Consider the following 17,279-nt stretch of genomic DNA (forward strand, 5'->3'; position numbering starts at 1 on the left):
TTACATCCTGAAGAATTTTTTTGGTTATTAATCATTACACATGTAAATTTAATTCCATATTTAATTGATTTATATCAGTCTATATATCATCAAATATCCTGTTTTTGTTTCTCCTTTTTTGGCAATAAATATTTTTATTTTATCTTCATAGATTTACCATTGTTTATTTTGAAATGGAACGATAGCTAAATGTGACTTCTTTACGTGACAGTGAGTGGTATAATCTATAGAGTTTTGGTTTAAGGGGACTTGAATCCAATTAATTTTATCACGATGAAAGATAAATTATATTGTGTAGAAAGACAAATATTTCAGCATGAGAAATGGCCTTGGTCGGTGTCAGTCTTTGTTAATTTATTTCATTAGATGAGGTGTGAGTTTTTTCTCCCATCTTACAGACCTCACTGTGACTTTCAAATGAAGAACAGCAATAAATGGGCTGAAACTTTGTGTTGACTTTTTATCAACTGACAGGGTTTGAAATTAGCAGTGGCCCACTCGCCAATGGCCCCTAAAATTTGGTGTGGGCTACTTAAATTTCTGTCTTTCTTGTATAGGACTATATATGTGGGCTACAAAATTTAAGCTGTGGGCTACCATTGCCAAAGTCTTAAGTTCAATCCCTGTAAGTCTGTATGTAGGAATTTAATGCCATGAATGTAACACACAATTCCATAGTTTCCAAAGCTGCCATATTTGCTGGTCAAACTTGGACAATACCTCACTTTTTCCATTACTGTGGATTCATTGATATTTGTGGGATACCCATTTTCGTAGATTTCGTTGGTACAGGTAAACCACAAAGGAGTAGGTCCGGTAAGGGCAGATTATGGCCTCAAAATTCAGGTTCATCTGAAGAAAGATTTTGGACACTTTTTAAACACTCAAGTGTCTAATTCAGTCGATTCAATTAGTTTATGTGAAAGATTTGAACTGATTTAGTCATTAAAGACGCTCAAATTCAAGCTTAAATATGAAAAATCTATCAAATATGCCATAATATGTCACTTTTCAGATGGTTTTTGTCAAAAATGAAAGTGGCCACATCCGTGTTCATTCTCATCCTTCATATATGTTATGTATTATCATCAAATACAACTTGCATTTAAATATTAAGAATGAACACAAATGCGGCCACTTCCATTTCAAACTGAATCCGTCTAAAAATTAACCAAAATGCTAAAATTTCGAAGATTTCAGTAATTTAGCATGACTTAATGATGCTAGTACCCAATGCATGTGCATTGGATTGTCAAAAACAGTCCATATTTATGTAACAGAAGTATTCTTCTTTCCAATAAATAGCTAAAAATTTACATTTTAACAATTTTGTAAAACTGCTATATTTTGTGGCCAAAAAAGGGTCTTACTGGGCCTACTCCTTTAAATGTTCAAAAAAGTACACATTTTCTATAGGCTTGTATACAGACTTTGACAAAACCACGAAATCAAATATCCACGTAAATTGATCCCAATGAAAATATATGAATCCACAGTATGGAGGAATATTGCCAAAAATATATATACTGAAACATGTTGAATTCTTAATTTCAGTGCATTATAGACGTATTTACCCTTGTATGCAATTTGTCTGCCATTATTTAAAATCACGCAAGTTCCCGTTAAATTTGACGTCATAATTAAAAAGTGATTGTTGCTTGAAGTCAAAAGGTTATTTGGAGCCATTCTAAGGTCTTTCGGAGACAAAATTCAGCTAAATACCAAAAGTGTAAATAAGTTTATTCTGGTATAAGTCAATTAATCCAATGGCAACAGACACAGAAATTTTGACATATGCAGCAATTATATTTTATTTGTGTTGACATACATCATTTGCATATATTGATCCCATTTGAATGGGGAAGTTTTTTTTTGTGGAAAACAGGATTTATATTTCTTGAACTTTTGTATTCCTTGTTGCATATGTATTTGTAAAAGAAGATGGGACAAACATCAGTGAGGCAACAAGACTAGTAAATAAAAAACCCAAAGCATTCTAACTGCATGAACTGGTTACCATGCAATATATGATAAGATTCCATACAAAAAGTCGGGCATACATGTACATGTATGAAATACTTTAAGGGAAGGAAAATAATATTGTAATACTTGCGAACATAAACTCTTGTTATAAACTCCTTTCTAATAAATCGGACAAGGAAAATGTAGAAAAGTTAAATTTATTACCATAATTTTTTGGGGAAAATTTAGTTAAAAATTTTGACATTTTAAACATTATGAAAATAAGCATATGTGGTATGATTGCCAATGACCAAGTTCAAATGAAGTGCATGCAAGCAACTATAGGCAACTGTACAGCCTTCAATAATGAAAAAAACCCATGTTCAGTCGGCTATAAAAGGCCCCGATATGAGAAGTATGAAACAATTCAATTGAGAAAACTAACGGCTTAATTGAGGTGTGTGCATTTAGGAAATATTTCATAGAATTTTTTCGTCTAACTTATAAGGTTTAAATCCGTATCAATTACCCAATAAATTTAGTACTTTGACAGTTTTATCAAGTTTCATGTACTAAATTTTTTAAATTTTGCATTTTGTGGCAGTTTTGATATGAGGTAAGACGTGTTGTTTTATTTGATTACATTTGTACACTTGGAGAAGATTCAATAAACTTCAAAATGTACTTTAGGTCAGTTAGTACATTTTGCTGTTAAAAAAAAAGGAAAGGTAATTTATTACATCATGATTTCCAGCAAAAAGGTTTCTCTGAATTTGAGGATAATAATGTCATTTCTCATAGATTTCTAAGTATGATCCCACAAGCTGCTAGCTAAAAGTAATAGCAATGATAATATTATCAACTTTATCTTCAGCATAAATTTTACAACTATTAAACATGATGTCTTGGTTTTTTGTGTCATTTGGTTTCGGTAACATAGACTCATACACCACATATCCTTTTTTCATATAAGTAACATTTTAGCTGTACAGTCCAGGCCAAGATAATCTTTACATATCGATCCTTTATAAGAGGACATCTTGGACAGGATATTCAATGATGATATCTGCTTAGACAGGATATCTTCCAGCTAGCGATGTGGAGTGCCAAATATTTTTCCTTGTTTTGTCCATTCAAGTGATTGCTGGTTCTTATACATATTTTATATTTGTAAGAATTGTATCTATTTCAGATGAAAATTGGTACAAGATGAGTGATGCTGATACAGGCTCAGATGACAGCAAGGACAGCAATACTGTTGGTGTCCCACAATTCCTTGTTGTAAACAATGTACACATGTTGAATGGAGACCACCACCATGTTAATATGTATGAGGAAACGGTGGATGATGGTAAGCATATATATTATAATCAAGATATTCACAGATACTTATAGATTATCGATGGTTTTTCAAACGAGAGAGTGTTTCTCAGCTATAATCTCGTCGAAAGGCGACAGCCCCGAGATGAGATGTGGCCGAGAAACAATCCTAGCGTTAGAAAAACTATTGATAATCTGTTTATCTTTATTTTGCCTATGTCGTCGTTGATGTTTACATTGACAACGTTGTTTGCGTGCATAGTTTCTGACGATAATTTTCTATCTCAAGAGAGTAGCATGATATGAAAAATTATCACAAAAAAAGATCAAAGGAAAAAAACACAAATTAGCGATACTTTATATCCTTAGTGCTTTTAAACTACTGTGGATTCTTTATTAATCGTGGGATACCAAATTTTTAGGATTTAATGGGTATAGGCTAGGTAAACCACGAATTTAAATGTCCAAAAAAGTAAACATTTTTTAAAGGTCTATATGGAGACTTTGGCTCAACCACGAAATCCAAATATCCACACCCTACGAAAAATGGTATCCACAGTACAAACAATAGATGTTAATTGAAATTCAATAAAAGTCCTTACTGGTAGTATGTTCCATGCATCTTGTAATTACTTATATTTGAGTGATGTTTATGCATAGTGCATGTTCAGTTGTCATTGACCTATTTTTCATAGATCGATGACTTACATAGGTCCACGTTTGGTCTTCATGATTAGGACAGTTTCTCATTACAAACAATGACTTACATAGGTCCATGTTAGGTCTTCATGATTAGGACAGTTTCTCATTACAAACAATGACTTACATAGGTCCACGTTTGGTCTTCATGATTAGGACAGTTTCTCATCACAAACAATGACTTACATAGGTCCATGTTAGGTCTTCATGATTAGGACAGTTTCTCATTACAAACAATGACTTACATTACGTAGGTCCATGTTAGGTCTTCATGATTAGGACAGTCTCTCATTACAAACAATGACTTACATAGGTCCATGTTAGGTCTTCATGATTAGGACAGTTTCTCATTACAAACAATGACTTACATAGGTCCATGTTAGGTCTTCACGATTAGGACAGTTTCTCATTACAAACAATGACTTACATACCGGTAGGTCCATGTTAGGTCTTCATGATTAGGGCAGTTTCTCATTACAAACAATGACTTACATAGGTCCATGTTAGGTCTTCATGATTAGGACAGTTTCTTATTACAAACAATGACTTACATAGGTCCATGTTAGGTCTTCATGATTAGGACAGTTTCTCATTACAAACAATGACTTATATAGGTCCATGTTAGGTCTTCATGATTAGGACAGTTTCTCATTACAAACAATGACTTACATAGGTCCATGTTAGGTCTTCATGATTAGGACAGTTTCTCATTACAAACAATGACTTACATAGGTCCATGTTAGGTCTTCATGATTAGGGCAGTTTTTCATTACAATGACCAATATGTAAACATGTAGCAACTGATTTCATATTTCACTGATTGTCATGAATTGTTTTTGCTTGGATAAAAAAAATTTTTGTAGTCAATTTTATTTTATATTTAGAAGCATGAGTTACAATCATAAAAATCTGAAATGGCAGAACCATTTTGATGTCAGGGGCACTTCGATGAATATTTTATATTAAATATCATCACCATGATATTGCCTTAATTTGTAATCATATCCACTTCAAATTTAAATAAAGGATTTCACTTATCAAAACCTCAGATGAATGTAATATTCAGAAAAATCTGAAATGAGTAACCATTTATTCATGAGATGGGATTTGTAATATTAACCACTATAAGGTCTTGTAGTCAAGATAGGACGTACATTTTTTAGCAGATCCTCGTCTAATTTGTAAGACATGTTAGAAGGTTTCCACTCATCAAATCATCTTATAAATTAGTGACAGTTTTTATAGGAGTTATGGAACTTTGACCATATTTGTTTTACTATTGAAACCCAAAGGCACCTTGTGAATGCAACTCCTCTAACCCTGTTCGAGGAAACATTCTCATACTTGTAAGGATTGTTTTTTATCTTGGATGGTGTATTTTTCTAAGGCTTAGCAATCTTGTAATGATTAAGTCATGTATAAAGCTTAATTTCCATATACTTACAGTTTTTTAGTCCAATCATTCATAATGGATTAATCTTATGATTTTTTTTTATTAGCTGCAGATAGTTTTTGAACTAAATTTATTCACATATCTAATTCCTTGTTGATTTCTTAAACAACATATGTAATTTAGATAATTTGTTTTTACAAATATATATCTTTAATTTCTTGCCATCAATTTAGCAGATTTGCTATTGGCAGATTTTTTTTAATTCAGAAACTAAGAACTAAAACTGACAGGGGTTCAAATTTGCTTTAAATAATTAAAGGTCCAGGACCATTTGAAATTTTAAGTGAAAGGTCCTCCATGAGAAATTAATGGTCATGTATAATGCATCAGTGTAAAGAATGGTAGGTCCTTGACTTTTGTAATTTAAAAAATGAAAAGTCTTCTCCTAGAAAAGACAGGTTCCGGACCTCGGCTCACACTAATTTTAACCCCTGACTGATTTAATTCATTCATACATATAGCATGTATAGTAAGGATTTAATGTTAAGTTATTCTGCTTAGAAAAACCATAGATTTATTCAAACACTTCAAAAAAAAAAAGTGCCATTTTTTTTTATTAAAATATTACAAAGATGTCTTGATTACAATGCCATAGAATACATGTATGCCATGAATCTTACAAAGGTAGACAGACAAACTTCTGGCCTTACATTTATTCCTGATTCCTTAATTAACTCATACACATTTTATAATTTCATATCAAGTACAAGCTCCTTCAATTACTATCCTTTGTTTATTTAGGAAATGAAACCTCTGGTTTTTCTGTTAAATAGACCCTTAAAATTTGGATCTCAGAAAGTTTCTTTCTTTCAAGTTCACATAGTGATTGCTCCTATTTTATTTTTACAGAGGCCAAACCCTACATAGAGATAGTAGAACAACCACAGTCTAGAGGATTTCGTTTTAGATATGAGTGTGAAGGGCCGTCACATGGTGGTCTTCAGGGAGAGAAAAGTGAAAAGTATCGTAAAACATTCCCAGCTATCAAAGTGAGTGTTTGGTATTTTTGTTCTGTAAATTCAGAAATGATTGCATGCATTTATTATTGCTATTGCTAAACAATGGACAAAGCTGCAAGATTATTTTTCAAGAATTCAGGAAATACTGCATACAATGCTTCAAATGTGGTATGGGCTTTGCTCATTGTTGAAGGCCGTATGGTGACCTATAGTTGTTAATTTCTGTGTCATTTGGTCTCTTGTGGAGAGTTGTATCATTGGCAATCATACCACATCTTCTTTTTTTCATATTCAAAGTTGGAGTTTAAAGTCCCCATCTATTACGAAATGTGCTGAAAACAGCATTAAACACATATCAATCAATCAATAATATCAACAGAATTAGATTTTCCATAAATTCCTTCTAAATTCCAATTACTAGGCGACAGAAAAATCTCTTTGATGATACATTTGACCTTGTATGATATAAAATACATACATGGATGTTATAAATGTAGAAATACAAAGGGAAAGTACAGTATTAGACTTTTCTATACATTGTATGTTCCAAGTTATATAAGAATAAGCGTTATCTAACTTCTCAATGAGATCAATGGTCATTAACCAAACCGGGTCAAATTCTATTGTTAATTTAATGACACTTAATCCTTTTTGGTCCATATACATGTTTAAATGGGTTTATGGTAATCTTCTATTTATAGAAAATTAGTATTAAGATTAAAGATCATTTTTATTGGGGATATATAATTCCAAGTCAGGAGACTGTAATTCAGGGGTTGTTGTATGTTGCTGTATATCATTTTTGTTGTTCTATTGTTTTGTACATAAATCAGACCATTAGATTTCTGTCTTGAATTGTTTTACATTTTTCATATCAGGGCCTTTTATAGCTTGCTATGCAGTATGGGTTTTGCTCATTGTTGAAGGCTGTAATTGCCAAACTTCTATGTCATTTGGTCTATGGTGGAGAGTTGTTTCATACCACATCTTCTTATTTTTATAAGCCTGTTAAAGGGATGTATTATGGTATACCGTTTACCGTCTGTCCGTCAGTCCGTCCGTCCCTTGTCAACATGTCGGACATTAATTCAAAAACGCTTTAACCAATATGCATGAAACTTTGGTGAATTGTTTATATCTATTGGCCTGAGCTCCCTTTCATTTTTTATCAATTTCAGATTTACCATTTCCGAGTTTTGGGGTTTTATTCATTAAAAAAGGGGGGATTTTCCAGTTCTTGGACAATAGCTCAAAAACAATTTCACCAATTTGCATGAAACTTTGGTGAATTGTTCATATCTATTGACCTGAGCTCCCTATCGTTTTTTATAAATTTGGGATTTACCGTTTTCGAGTTTTTGGGTTTTATTCATTAAAAAAGGGGGGATTTTCCAGTTTTCAGACAATAGCTCAAAAACAATTTCACTAATTTGCAAGAAACTTTGGTGAATTGTTTATTTCTATCGACATGAGCTTCCTTTTGATTTTTATGAATTTCAGATAATACGTTTTGGATTTATAGGGTTTTATTCATTACCAAAAGGGGGATTTTCCAGTTTTCGGAAAAATAACTCTTCAGCATTTTTGATGAAACTTTGGTAAATTGCTTATATCTATTTTTGTAAGCTCCCTTTTGATTTTTATAAATTTTCGATTTTACGTTTCCAAGTTATAAGATTTTATTTGTTTATAGTCTGACAACAAATTTGCTAAGTATTGCGCAACAGCACAGTGTATTGTACAACAGCAAGAAATCTTTCATATAACCAATTTCAAGTTCTTTGACTACATTTATGCAGAAACCTATAAAATATAAAATATTTAATTACAATCCAAATTCAGACCTGTATTAAGCTTGAATATTGTGTCCATTTTTGCCCCAACTGTTCAGGGTTGGACCTCTGCGGGCGTATCCAGCTGTGCTCAGCAAAGCAGTTTATTATAATGTACCCAATTGATATTTACTACAAGTTGAGATATCTTTGGTAGAGGGATGACTATGTCCATATCTTGACTTATTTTTATGCCCAGGCCGTAGTGGAGGGGCATTAAGTATTACCCTTGTCCATCTGTATGTCCGTCCGTACTTCCCAAAATTAGTTTCCATTCTCTAACTTTAGTTAATGCCTCCACCAAATACTATGAAACTTATACACAATGCTTATTACCACAAAACACAGATCAAGTTTGAATTTGGGTGGCGTCACTTTTACCGTTCTAGATTTACCAAAGTTCCCCTTTACAATTGGAAAAATTGCTGAATTTTTTGTTTCGGTTCTCTAACTTTAGTTTGCCTCAACCAAATATTATGACTCTTATACACAATGCTTATTACCACAAAACACAGATCCAGTTTGAATTTTGGTGGCGTCACTTTTACTGTTCTAGAGTTATGCCCTTTTCAAATGGAAAAATTGCTGAATTTTTCGTTTCCGTTCTCAAACTTTAGTTTGCCTCAACCAAACATTATGAAACTTATACACAACGCTCAGATCAAGTACAAATATGGGTAGCGTCACTTTTACTGTTCTTGAGTTATGTCCACAAGAATAGTTATCATATTAAAAGGCAAAAACATGATGTTAAAGAAAATTCTTGATTTGGTTAATTATAGTATTTATAAATATTTTAATTCTATGAATAAAGTTCAGAATCAACATAAAAACATTCATATCATTTTGCTGAATATTGCATTTTTAATTGATGTCATAGCAGTAAGAATAATTTTTTCAGATAAGAAACTACAATGGTCCAAGTCGTGTAGTGGTTAACTTGGTAACAGATGAACCAGTTCCTAGACCACATGCTCATAAATTGGTTGGAAAAAACTGCAGTGATGGTGTATGTACAGTAGATGTCAAAACTGGACAAAATACTGTCACGTAAGATTTTTATTCAAAAGTCAAAACGAATGAACACTCACGTAAGACTTATGTATCAAAACAAACCCAAAAAAAAACATTATTACATGAATTCTCTTGTAAAACAGACAATGACAGATAAGTGTCATAGAAAACCTTACTGATAAGACGAACCATGATAAAAAAGATACCTCTTAAGAGTCCAAGCAAAATGAAATATTGTGCATTCATTTATTTTCGTGGGTACAAATTATCATGGATTGAGGAAAAATGGTATTTTCGTTAAAAATTTGATTTCATTGTTTTGCCAAAGTCTGCATACAAAACTATAAAAAATTTGAACTTATTCAAAGTTTAAATTTGTTGTACCCTGGAAATCCAAGAAAATTGATATCTAATGAATAATAAGTAATCCACAGTACTATCACATGTGAATTTTTGTTAAGACAAAGCAAGACAGATCACATTATTTTGACTAACTTTAGTTTGCCTCAACCAAATCTTATGAAACTTATACACAATGCTTTTTACCACAAAACACAGATCAAGTTCGAATTTGCTTGGTGTCACTTTTACCTTTCTCGAGTTATGCCACTTTATAGTGTTATATGCAAGCGGGGGCATCATCTATGTCCCATGGACACATTCTCCACTTATTTGTTTTAAAAAACTAAACCAGGACAGAATACTGTTCTAGTGGATTTGTGATAGGTTTTATAGTATAAGTTCAAACAAATTCTGTCTAGTAAGATATTTGTTATGTTTGCATAATTATAAAAGTAAGGTATTGTAACAATGTACTAAATTTTGAAATAACAGTTGTACTAAATTGTACTAAAAAGTGGAAAATAGTGACATGGAACTGTTTCTAGATTGATTTGTTGCATAACAGGGTTGAAAATTAAAAAGACCACTGATAGATAAAAAAAAACTTCAGTCCTAAAATTTTGTAGTCTTGCTAGTACATTATCATTTTAATAACCTGATAATGCATACATGTATATACATGTATAATAATAAGTTCTGAAATTTTGAATTTTTGCTTTACTCTTTAAAGCATTTTAGTATGTTTCCCTTTCAAATAGGTCATTATATGAGCCATATAGAAAGACTGGTGTTACAATACATTTTTCAGAAACTGTTAATTAACTACACTAATATTATTTTGTATCTGAACTAAGGGGCCTCTGTGGCTGAGTGGTCTAAGTAGTTTATCTACTGTATCACTAGCCTGTCAACACTGAGTATGAGTTTGAACTCCCAGAAGTGTAAGGTGCGTTTGACTCCAATCTTAATTGACAAGGATTGCCAGTTTTCCTGCAGAGTGTTGGTGGTTCTCCCTGTTAACCCGGCTTTCTCCACCTATAAAAACTGTCTGTTACAATGTAGCTAATAGTGCTGAAAGTGGCGTTAAACACCAAAAATCATTCAATCTTCAATCAATTATCTAAACTATAATGCTGCATTCCTCAATAATGCTTTTTGGCTGTTTACCAACAAATACGAAATAAATAATTATAGATAACTAATCCAAGAATTCAAATATAGAAAAAATATTCAATGAGTGACCTAACTACACATTAATTCACGAATGCACACAGCGCCTGAGATAATTTTCAGTGTTGTTCGGTCACGAGTTGAATATTTTTTCAAAATTTGAATTCTTCGATTAGTTATTCTTTTTATTACATTGACCTTGGGCTTTTTAATGGAAATAAAGTAAATAATACAAGGAACTATATCTTTTTCTACTCGTTCTCATTTTTTTTTCTACTCGTTCCCATTTCTATTTGATGCAACATCATTAACAATGTCTTAAAAACACCCATTGTTGTATGAAGTCAGCAAAGTGAAATTATCAGGTTTATTTTTCATATATATATAATTCATTATAACCAATATAATAACTAATTAAAATGTGTCTTTTCAGTTTTGCCAATCTCTGTGTACAACATGTGACAAGGAAGAAGTCAGCGGAAGTTATAGAACAAAGAATTATAGAATCTATGAAGATGGATAAAATGGTCAAATTAGGAAACCTCAATGAACAAGCATACTTATCAGGTATACACTTGATCTTCAGTTTTATCAAGTATTGATATTTCTAATACTTACGCCCTGGTTTACATTTATAGACTTATGAGTGCACAAGAATATTCATTTTCTTTTTTTACCTTGCATTAGTTATATAGATTGATTTTGAGCAAGACTATTCTTTTAAACCATATGAAAAATCATACTCAAGTTTTCTCAGTGAACTAGCTCTGAAGCAAGCTCCATTATGGGATGCATTTCTAGTTTCTTTTAACCGCCACAGTGGTCTCAGGGTAGTGTTCTTGAATTGAGTGCTGAAAGTCTTAGGTTCTGTCTGTCGGATCAAACAAGACTCCGAAGGAGTAGGTCCAGTAAGACCCCTTTTTTGGCCCCAAAATATAGCAGTTTTACAAAATTGTTAAAATGTAAACATTTAGCTATTTATTGGAAAGTAAAATACTTCTGTTACATAAATATGGGCTGTTTTTTACCATACAATGCACATATATCGAGTACTAGCATCATTAAGTCATGCTAAATTACTGAAATCTTCACAATTTTAGCATTTGAGTTAAATTTTACACGGTTTCTGTCTTAAATGGAAGTGGCCGCATTTGTGTTCATTCTTAATATTTAAATGTAAGTTGTATTTGATGATAATACATAACATATATAAAGGTTGAGAGTGAACACGGATGCGGCCACTTTCATTTTTGACAAAAAACATCTGAAAAGTGACATATTTTGATAGATTTTTCATACTTAAGCTTGAATTTGAGCGTTTTTAATGACTACATCAGTTCAAATTTTTCACATAAATTAATTGAATCGACTGAAGTAGACACTTAAGTGTTTAAAAAGTGTCAAAAATCTTTCATCAGATGAACCTGAAATTTGAGGCCAAAATCGGCCCTTACCGGACCTTCTCCTTTGGTATTTGCTACTTCCTTGCTAAGCACACAGCATTTAGTAGTAAGAGCAAAAACTGGTTGGCTTTGAATCAGAATAAAATGTCAAGGTAGGGATATATGTCTTTCTGCAGACTGTTGCCTTGTTACCTAGAACTTTGAAATCAGCAACAGTACAAAGTAGGTTTCATATTCATATTGCATTAACATGTTCTTGTCTTGATATACAAATAATATTTGCCACTGGACATTAAATACCATCTTGTTTTCTTGTGTCTTATGTAGTAAAATATAGATCAGTTTATCAAATATTTCACACTATTGCATATTAACCATAGATCAGATGGATAGGCTCTCATGTTTCCATGCCTTATGGCAAAAAAGTCATAATTGAAAACTAGTGTGCAAGTGTAAAAACAAAATTTACTTTTACTCTGTTATGTGTGTCCAAGTTAAACAAAAAATGTTTTATTTGTAGAGGATGAATTGGCACAAGCAAAACAGCAAGCAGAGAAGCAAGCCAAAGATATGCAGTTAAATGTTGTGAAACTTTGTTTCCAGGCTTACCTTAAAGATGGCAATAATTTAATTAGTAAAGTCTTACCGTCAGTTTTATCATCACCAATCTATGATAGCAGTAAGTTCTGTACACTCAAATTAATATACAATATACTTTTCTTCAATTCATGAAAGAGAGTTATATAACATTTGATTAAAAATAAAGGATGCCATATTTATTTTTGGAGAAATTATATAGGGTTCTAAATTTTAAAACATGGATGTTAGGTAATATATATTTGAATTATCTCCCCCTTGAACTAAGCATTTTTTTTTTCTTCAAAATCTCCCCTTACCAAACCACACATTCTTTAATTTTTGAATAAATCTATAGTTCTAGCTTGATTATAGAGCAGTGTTTTCCCGAGAGCATTTATGAATGGTTAATGCATTAATTATGACCCCCATTCTTTTAATTAAGAATTCCTGATTTCTCCATATAAACCCCAATCCTTCATTAAATTTCCAGGGAAAACACTGTTAAGTATTTTAAACTGACAAATAAACAACTCAAAATATTTAAAATGAATGCACAAATATTTGCTCAGTTTAAAAGTATCCATCTACCTCAAATATTTGTCAACAGAATCTAAGATTTCATCGTAAACCCATTTAAATTTCTATGTTTAAATCATTTCAGAGGCACCAGGGGCGAATGTTCTGAAGATCTGTAGAATGGATAAATATGGAGGGTCTTGCAAAGGAGATGAAGAAGTTTTCCTTCTGTGTGAAAAAGTACAGAAAGGTGAGAGAAATAAAAAGAGGTTTTTAAGTAGCCAGATCCATAATACAGTTTGAATTTGATTGAGAAGATACTCTAATTTTTGTGGTTCTTTTTTTTGCATTAGGTCTGCACAAGTAAGATATATTATATTTCAAAGCTTTAATTTAAAATAGAAAGTGAAAGATAAATTTTTAGCCAGCATTGTATAGAGATAGTCTGCCTTGGCTTGTCTTAATTGCCTTGTTGATTATATTGTTGAATGTCGTCTCATTGATGTTTATCCCATAACTACTTTTATTCCTAAAAATTGCTCTTGAAATTTGAAAATTTATGTAAAGGTTGTCTCCCCTTTTGGGCTATATTTAATAGTTTGTAAACAAAGAAATTTTCTTCAAATATTTTACAACAAATATTTTCATGAGAAAGAAAATGTTTTGAATTTAGATTCATTTCGAAAGTGTTATATCAATATTAACAATCTTCATGCAAAGCAAAATTTGCAGAATATTTGTACTAAGTTGAACACTTAAATTCTAGTACACTTTTACCCTCGAAATCCACAAAAAGAAGTACCCCATAAATAAAAATGAATTCACAGAAAGCAAAATAGGTTCAGCGACTTGTGACAATTGGATATCACTTGATATCAACTCTCATAACTTAATTTCACTAATAATAAAAAAACTCGCCAAAGACTTGTTTATTATTATGTTGAAATTAAATAACATGTGATATCCAATTCTCACTAGTTAAGAAACCCATGAATATCAGCTAAATTGTTTAATACACAAACTGACAAAGCTTTTTGACAGTCATAAAATTAAATTTTTTTTAGGGTGACATTGTAAGTTTTTTAAATTTCAGATGACATTAGTGTAAGATTTGTGGAACAAGATGAAGATGGAAATGTTGTATGGGAGGCTTTTGGTAATTTTGGTCCATTTGATGTACATAGACAGGTAAGTAATGGCAATACTATAAAATGTTTTATTTCCAGGATGCAAACTGGATATTGAATTTAATGTAAATGATTCCTTCGTTAGTATTCAGAATGAGAACTTGATGCATTATCCACTAACAAAACAGACATATCTGTAACTAAAAAACCACTACTTTATGCCCCTGCCGTAGCGGAGGGGGCATTAAGTTTTACCCTTGTCCCTCTGTACGTCCGTACGTCTGTCCGTACGTACGTCCCATAATTGGTTTCCGTTCTCTAACTCTAGTTTGCCTCAACCAAATAATATGAAACTTATACACAATGCTAATTACCACAAAACACAGATCAGGTTTGAATATTGGTGGTGTCACTTTTACCTTTCTAGAGTTATGCCCCTTTCCAAATGGAAAAATTGCTAAATTTTTATTTCCATTCTCGAACTTTAGTTTGCCTCAACCAAATGTTATGAAACTACACAATGCTAATAACCACAAAACACAGATCAAGTTCAAATTTTGGTGGCGTTGCTTTCACCGTAGAGTTATGCCCCTTTACAAATAGAAAAATTGCTAAATTTTTCGTTTCCATTCTCTAACTTAAGCTTGCCTCAACTAATTGTTATGAAACGTATACACAAGGCTTATTACCAAAAAACTCAGATCAAGTACAAATTTGGGTAGCGTCACTTTTACAGATCTTGAGTTATGTCCCTTTATAACATTATATGCAAGCGGGGGCATCTTCTTGTCCCATGGACACATTCCCCATTTATTTGTATATGCATTTAATTGTTATGCTTCCCAAAAATTTTGGGAGCATATATTAATCACTTTGTTAGTCTGTGTGTCTGAAAAGAAGGTTTCAGGGATGTAGAAGAAACATATTTATTTTGGGGTCAAAAGTCCAGGTCACTGTTACTAAAAATAGAAAACTTAATTGAGAAAATGGTTTCTGGATGGTAGTTTGTGTATTGCTTGCTTAATTGAAATGAGTCCTGTACAGATGGAAGATATAGGGAAGGGGAAGTAGCCTATTGATTTTTGGGTCATTAGGTCAAAGGGTAAAGGGCACTTATTAAACAAAAATAATTCAGAAAATGGTTTCCAGATGGTTACTTGAGTCTCCCTTGCTTGATTGATATGAAACTTATACAGATGGAGTATAAAGGTAAGAGGGAGAATCCTAATGATTTTAGGGTCAATAGGTCGATGGTGACTCTTACTTAGAATAGAAAAATTTTGTGAAAATAGTTCTGGACAAATAAAGTCTACCAAAAAAAGCTAAAGAAAGTAAAGATAGAGCAACACCATCCTCATCAAAAACAAGGAGTAAACATTTGGTGATAAGTCGCTGATGTTGAGAAAAAGAGAACGGGAATGTGGTTATAACAAGTTGAAAATAGTCAATAAAGGTTATCCAAATCATGATGGCATACATAAAACTTTCCAAAGGATAATTTCAAAGAAACCATGAGGAACCATTAGCAGTAACATTCTATTAAAAATATATAATAAGCAAAATCTTTATTAACTCTTTAAATAATTTCTGTCATTTTTTTCAGTATGCCATAGTGTTTAAGACTCCTGCTTATAAAGATCCAACTATTGATCGGACAGTGAATGTGTTTATTATGTTACAAAGAAAGTCAGATGGAGAGACAAGTGATCCCAAGTCATTTACATACTATCCCCAGAAAGATGGTAAGTTTATAGAACAAGTTTATTATGTTACAAAGAAAGTCAGAGGGAGAGACAAGTGATTCCAAGTCATTTACATACTATCCACAGAAAGATGGTAAGTTTATAGTACAAGTGTTCTTGCCAAGGTAATATTGTAAGAGAAAAGGAGTGATACTGTAAACTTTGAAATTTTCAAATATAAAATATAGAATATAACCCTCTAGCTAAGAGTTAATGCATTAAAATCATGAAAATAACAACCTGTGAAAATATTCATGTTTGTAGTTTGGCGTAAAACCATTTCAGACACTGAACGTACAAATCTCAATTCAAAGGAATAATGCTTTATTTACTTTCTTCATCATAATGCAATGCTGAGGCCTTAAACAAGGAGCAATAGTTCAGAGCACACTGCAAGTTAAAGATTGCCCCTGACATCGGTTTGTGTAAATTTACGCCAAGTATTCGAAGTCGAAGGGGACTTTAGGTCTGTCTGTCTGTCCATCTGTCAGTCCGGCAAATCAGTTTTCCACACTTTTTAGTCCCCTACCGACGAAGTCGAAGTGGACTTTAGGTTTGCACTTCGTCCGTCTGTCTGTCTGTCCGTCTGTCAGTCCGGCAAATCAGTTTTCCACACTTTTTTTCTTCATGCTTGAAGATATTGATTTGATATTTGGTATATTGTTTTATCATGACAAGTTACAGATCAAGTTCAAATTTTGTTCCGGTCTGATAATTTTGTGCAGAGTTATGGTCCTTGGACTTGGAAAATTCACTCAAATATTCAGTTTTCCTCACTTTTTTTCGTCATTCTTGAAGATATTGATTTAATAATTGGTACATTGTTTAATCATGACAAGTTACAGATCAAGTTCGAATTTTGTTCCGGTCTGATGATTTTGTGCAGAGTTATGGTCCTTGGACCTAGAAAATTCACTCAAATAATCAGTTTTCCGCACTTTTTTTCGTCATTCTTGAAGATATTGATTTGATAATTGGTATATAGTTTTATCATGACAAGTTACAGACCAAGTTTGAATTTTGTTTCGGTTTGATGATTTTTTGCTGAGTTATGGTCCTTGGACTTAGAAAATTCACTTAAATTATCAGTTTTCCGCACTTTTTTTTGTCATGCTTGAAGATATTGACTTGATATTTGTTATATAGTTTACACCATGACAA

At 32.2% G+C, this 17,279-nt stretch overlaps 1 protein-coding gene across 3 annotated transcripts in view; it reads left to right on the forward strand.

The window, feature by feature from the left end:
* LOC127707607 (nuclear factor NF-kappa-B p105 subunit-like) overlaps window positions 1-17,279 on the forward strand; it is a 79,099-nt gene that overhangs the window by 21,464 nt on the left and 40,356 nt on the right. For all 3 annotated transcript variants that reach the window (XM_052212208.1, XM_052212207.1, XM_052212209.1), the window contains exons 2-9: window positions 3,155-3,313; window positions 6,284-6,423; window positions 9,127-9,275; window positions 11,185-11,318; window positions 12,675-12,833; window positions 13,395-13,499; window positions 14,343-14,437; window positions 15,980-16,118. In XM_052212208.1, coding sequence (XP_052068168.1) covers window positions 3,172-3,313; window positions 6,284-6,423; window positions 9,127-9,275; window positions 11,185-11,318; window positions 12,675-12,833; window positions 13,395-13,499; window positions 14,343-14,437; window positions 15,980-16,118 — 1,063 coding nt within the window. In that variant the 5' untranslated portion in view covers window positions 3,155-3,171. The remainder of the gene's footprint in view (window positions 1-3,154; window positions 3,314-6,283; window positions 6,424-9,126; window positions 9,276-11,184; window positions 11,319-12,674; window positions 12,834-13,394; window positions 13,500-14,342; window positions 14,438-15,979; window positions 16,119-17,279) is intronic.

The sequence above is a fragment of the Mytilus californianus genome, unplaced genomic scaffold (assembly GCF_021869535.1).
Source record: "Mytilus californianus isolate M0D057914Y unplaced genomic scaffold, xbMytCali1.0.p SCAF_7, whole genome shotgun sequence".
Lineage (NCBI taxonomy): Eukaryota > Metazoa > Mollusca > Bivalvia > Mytilida > Mytilidae > Mytilus > Mytilus californianus.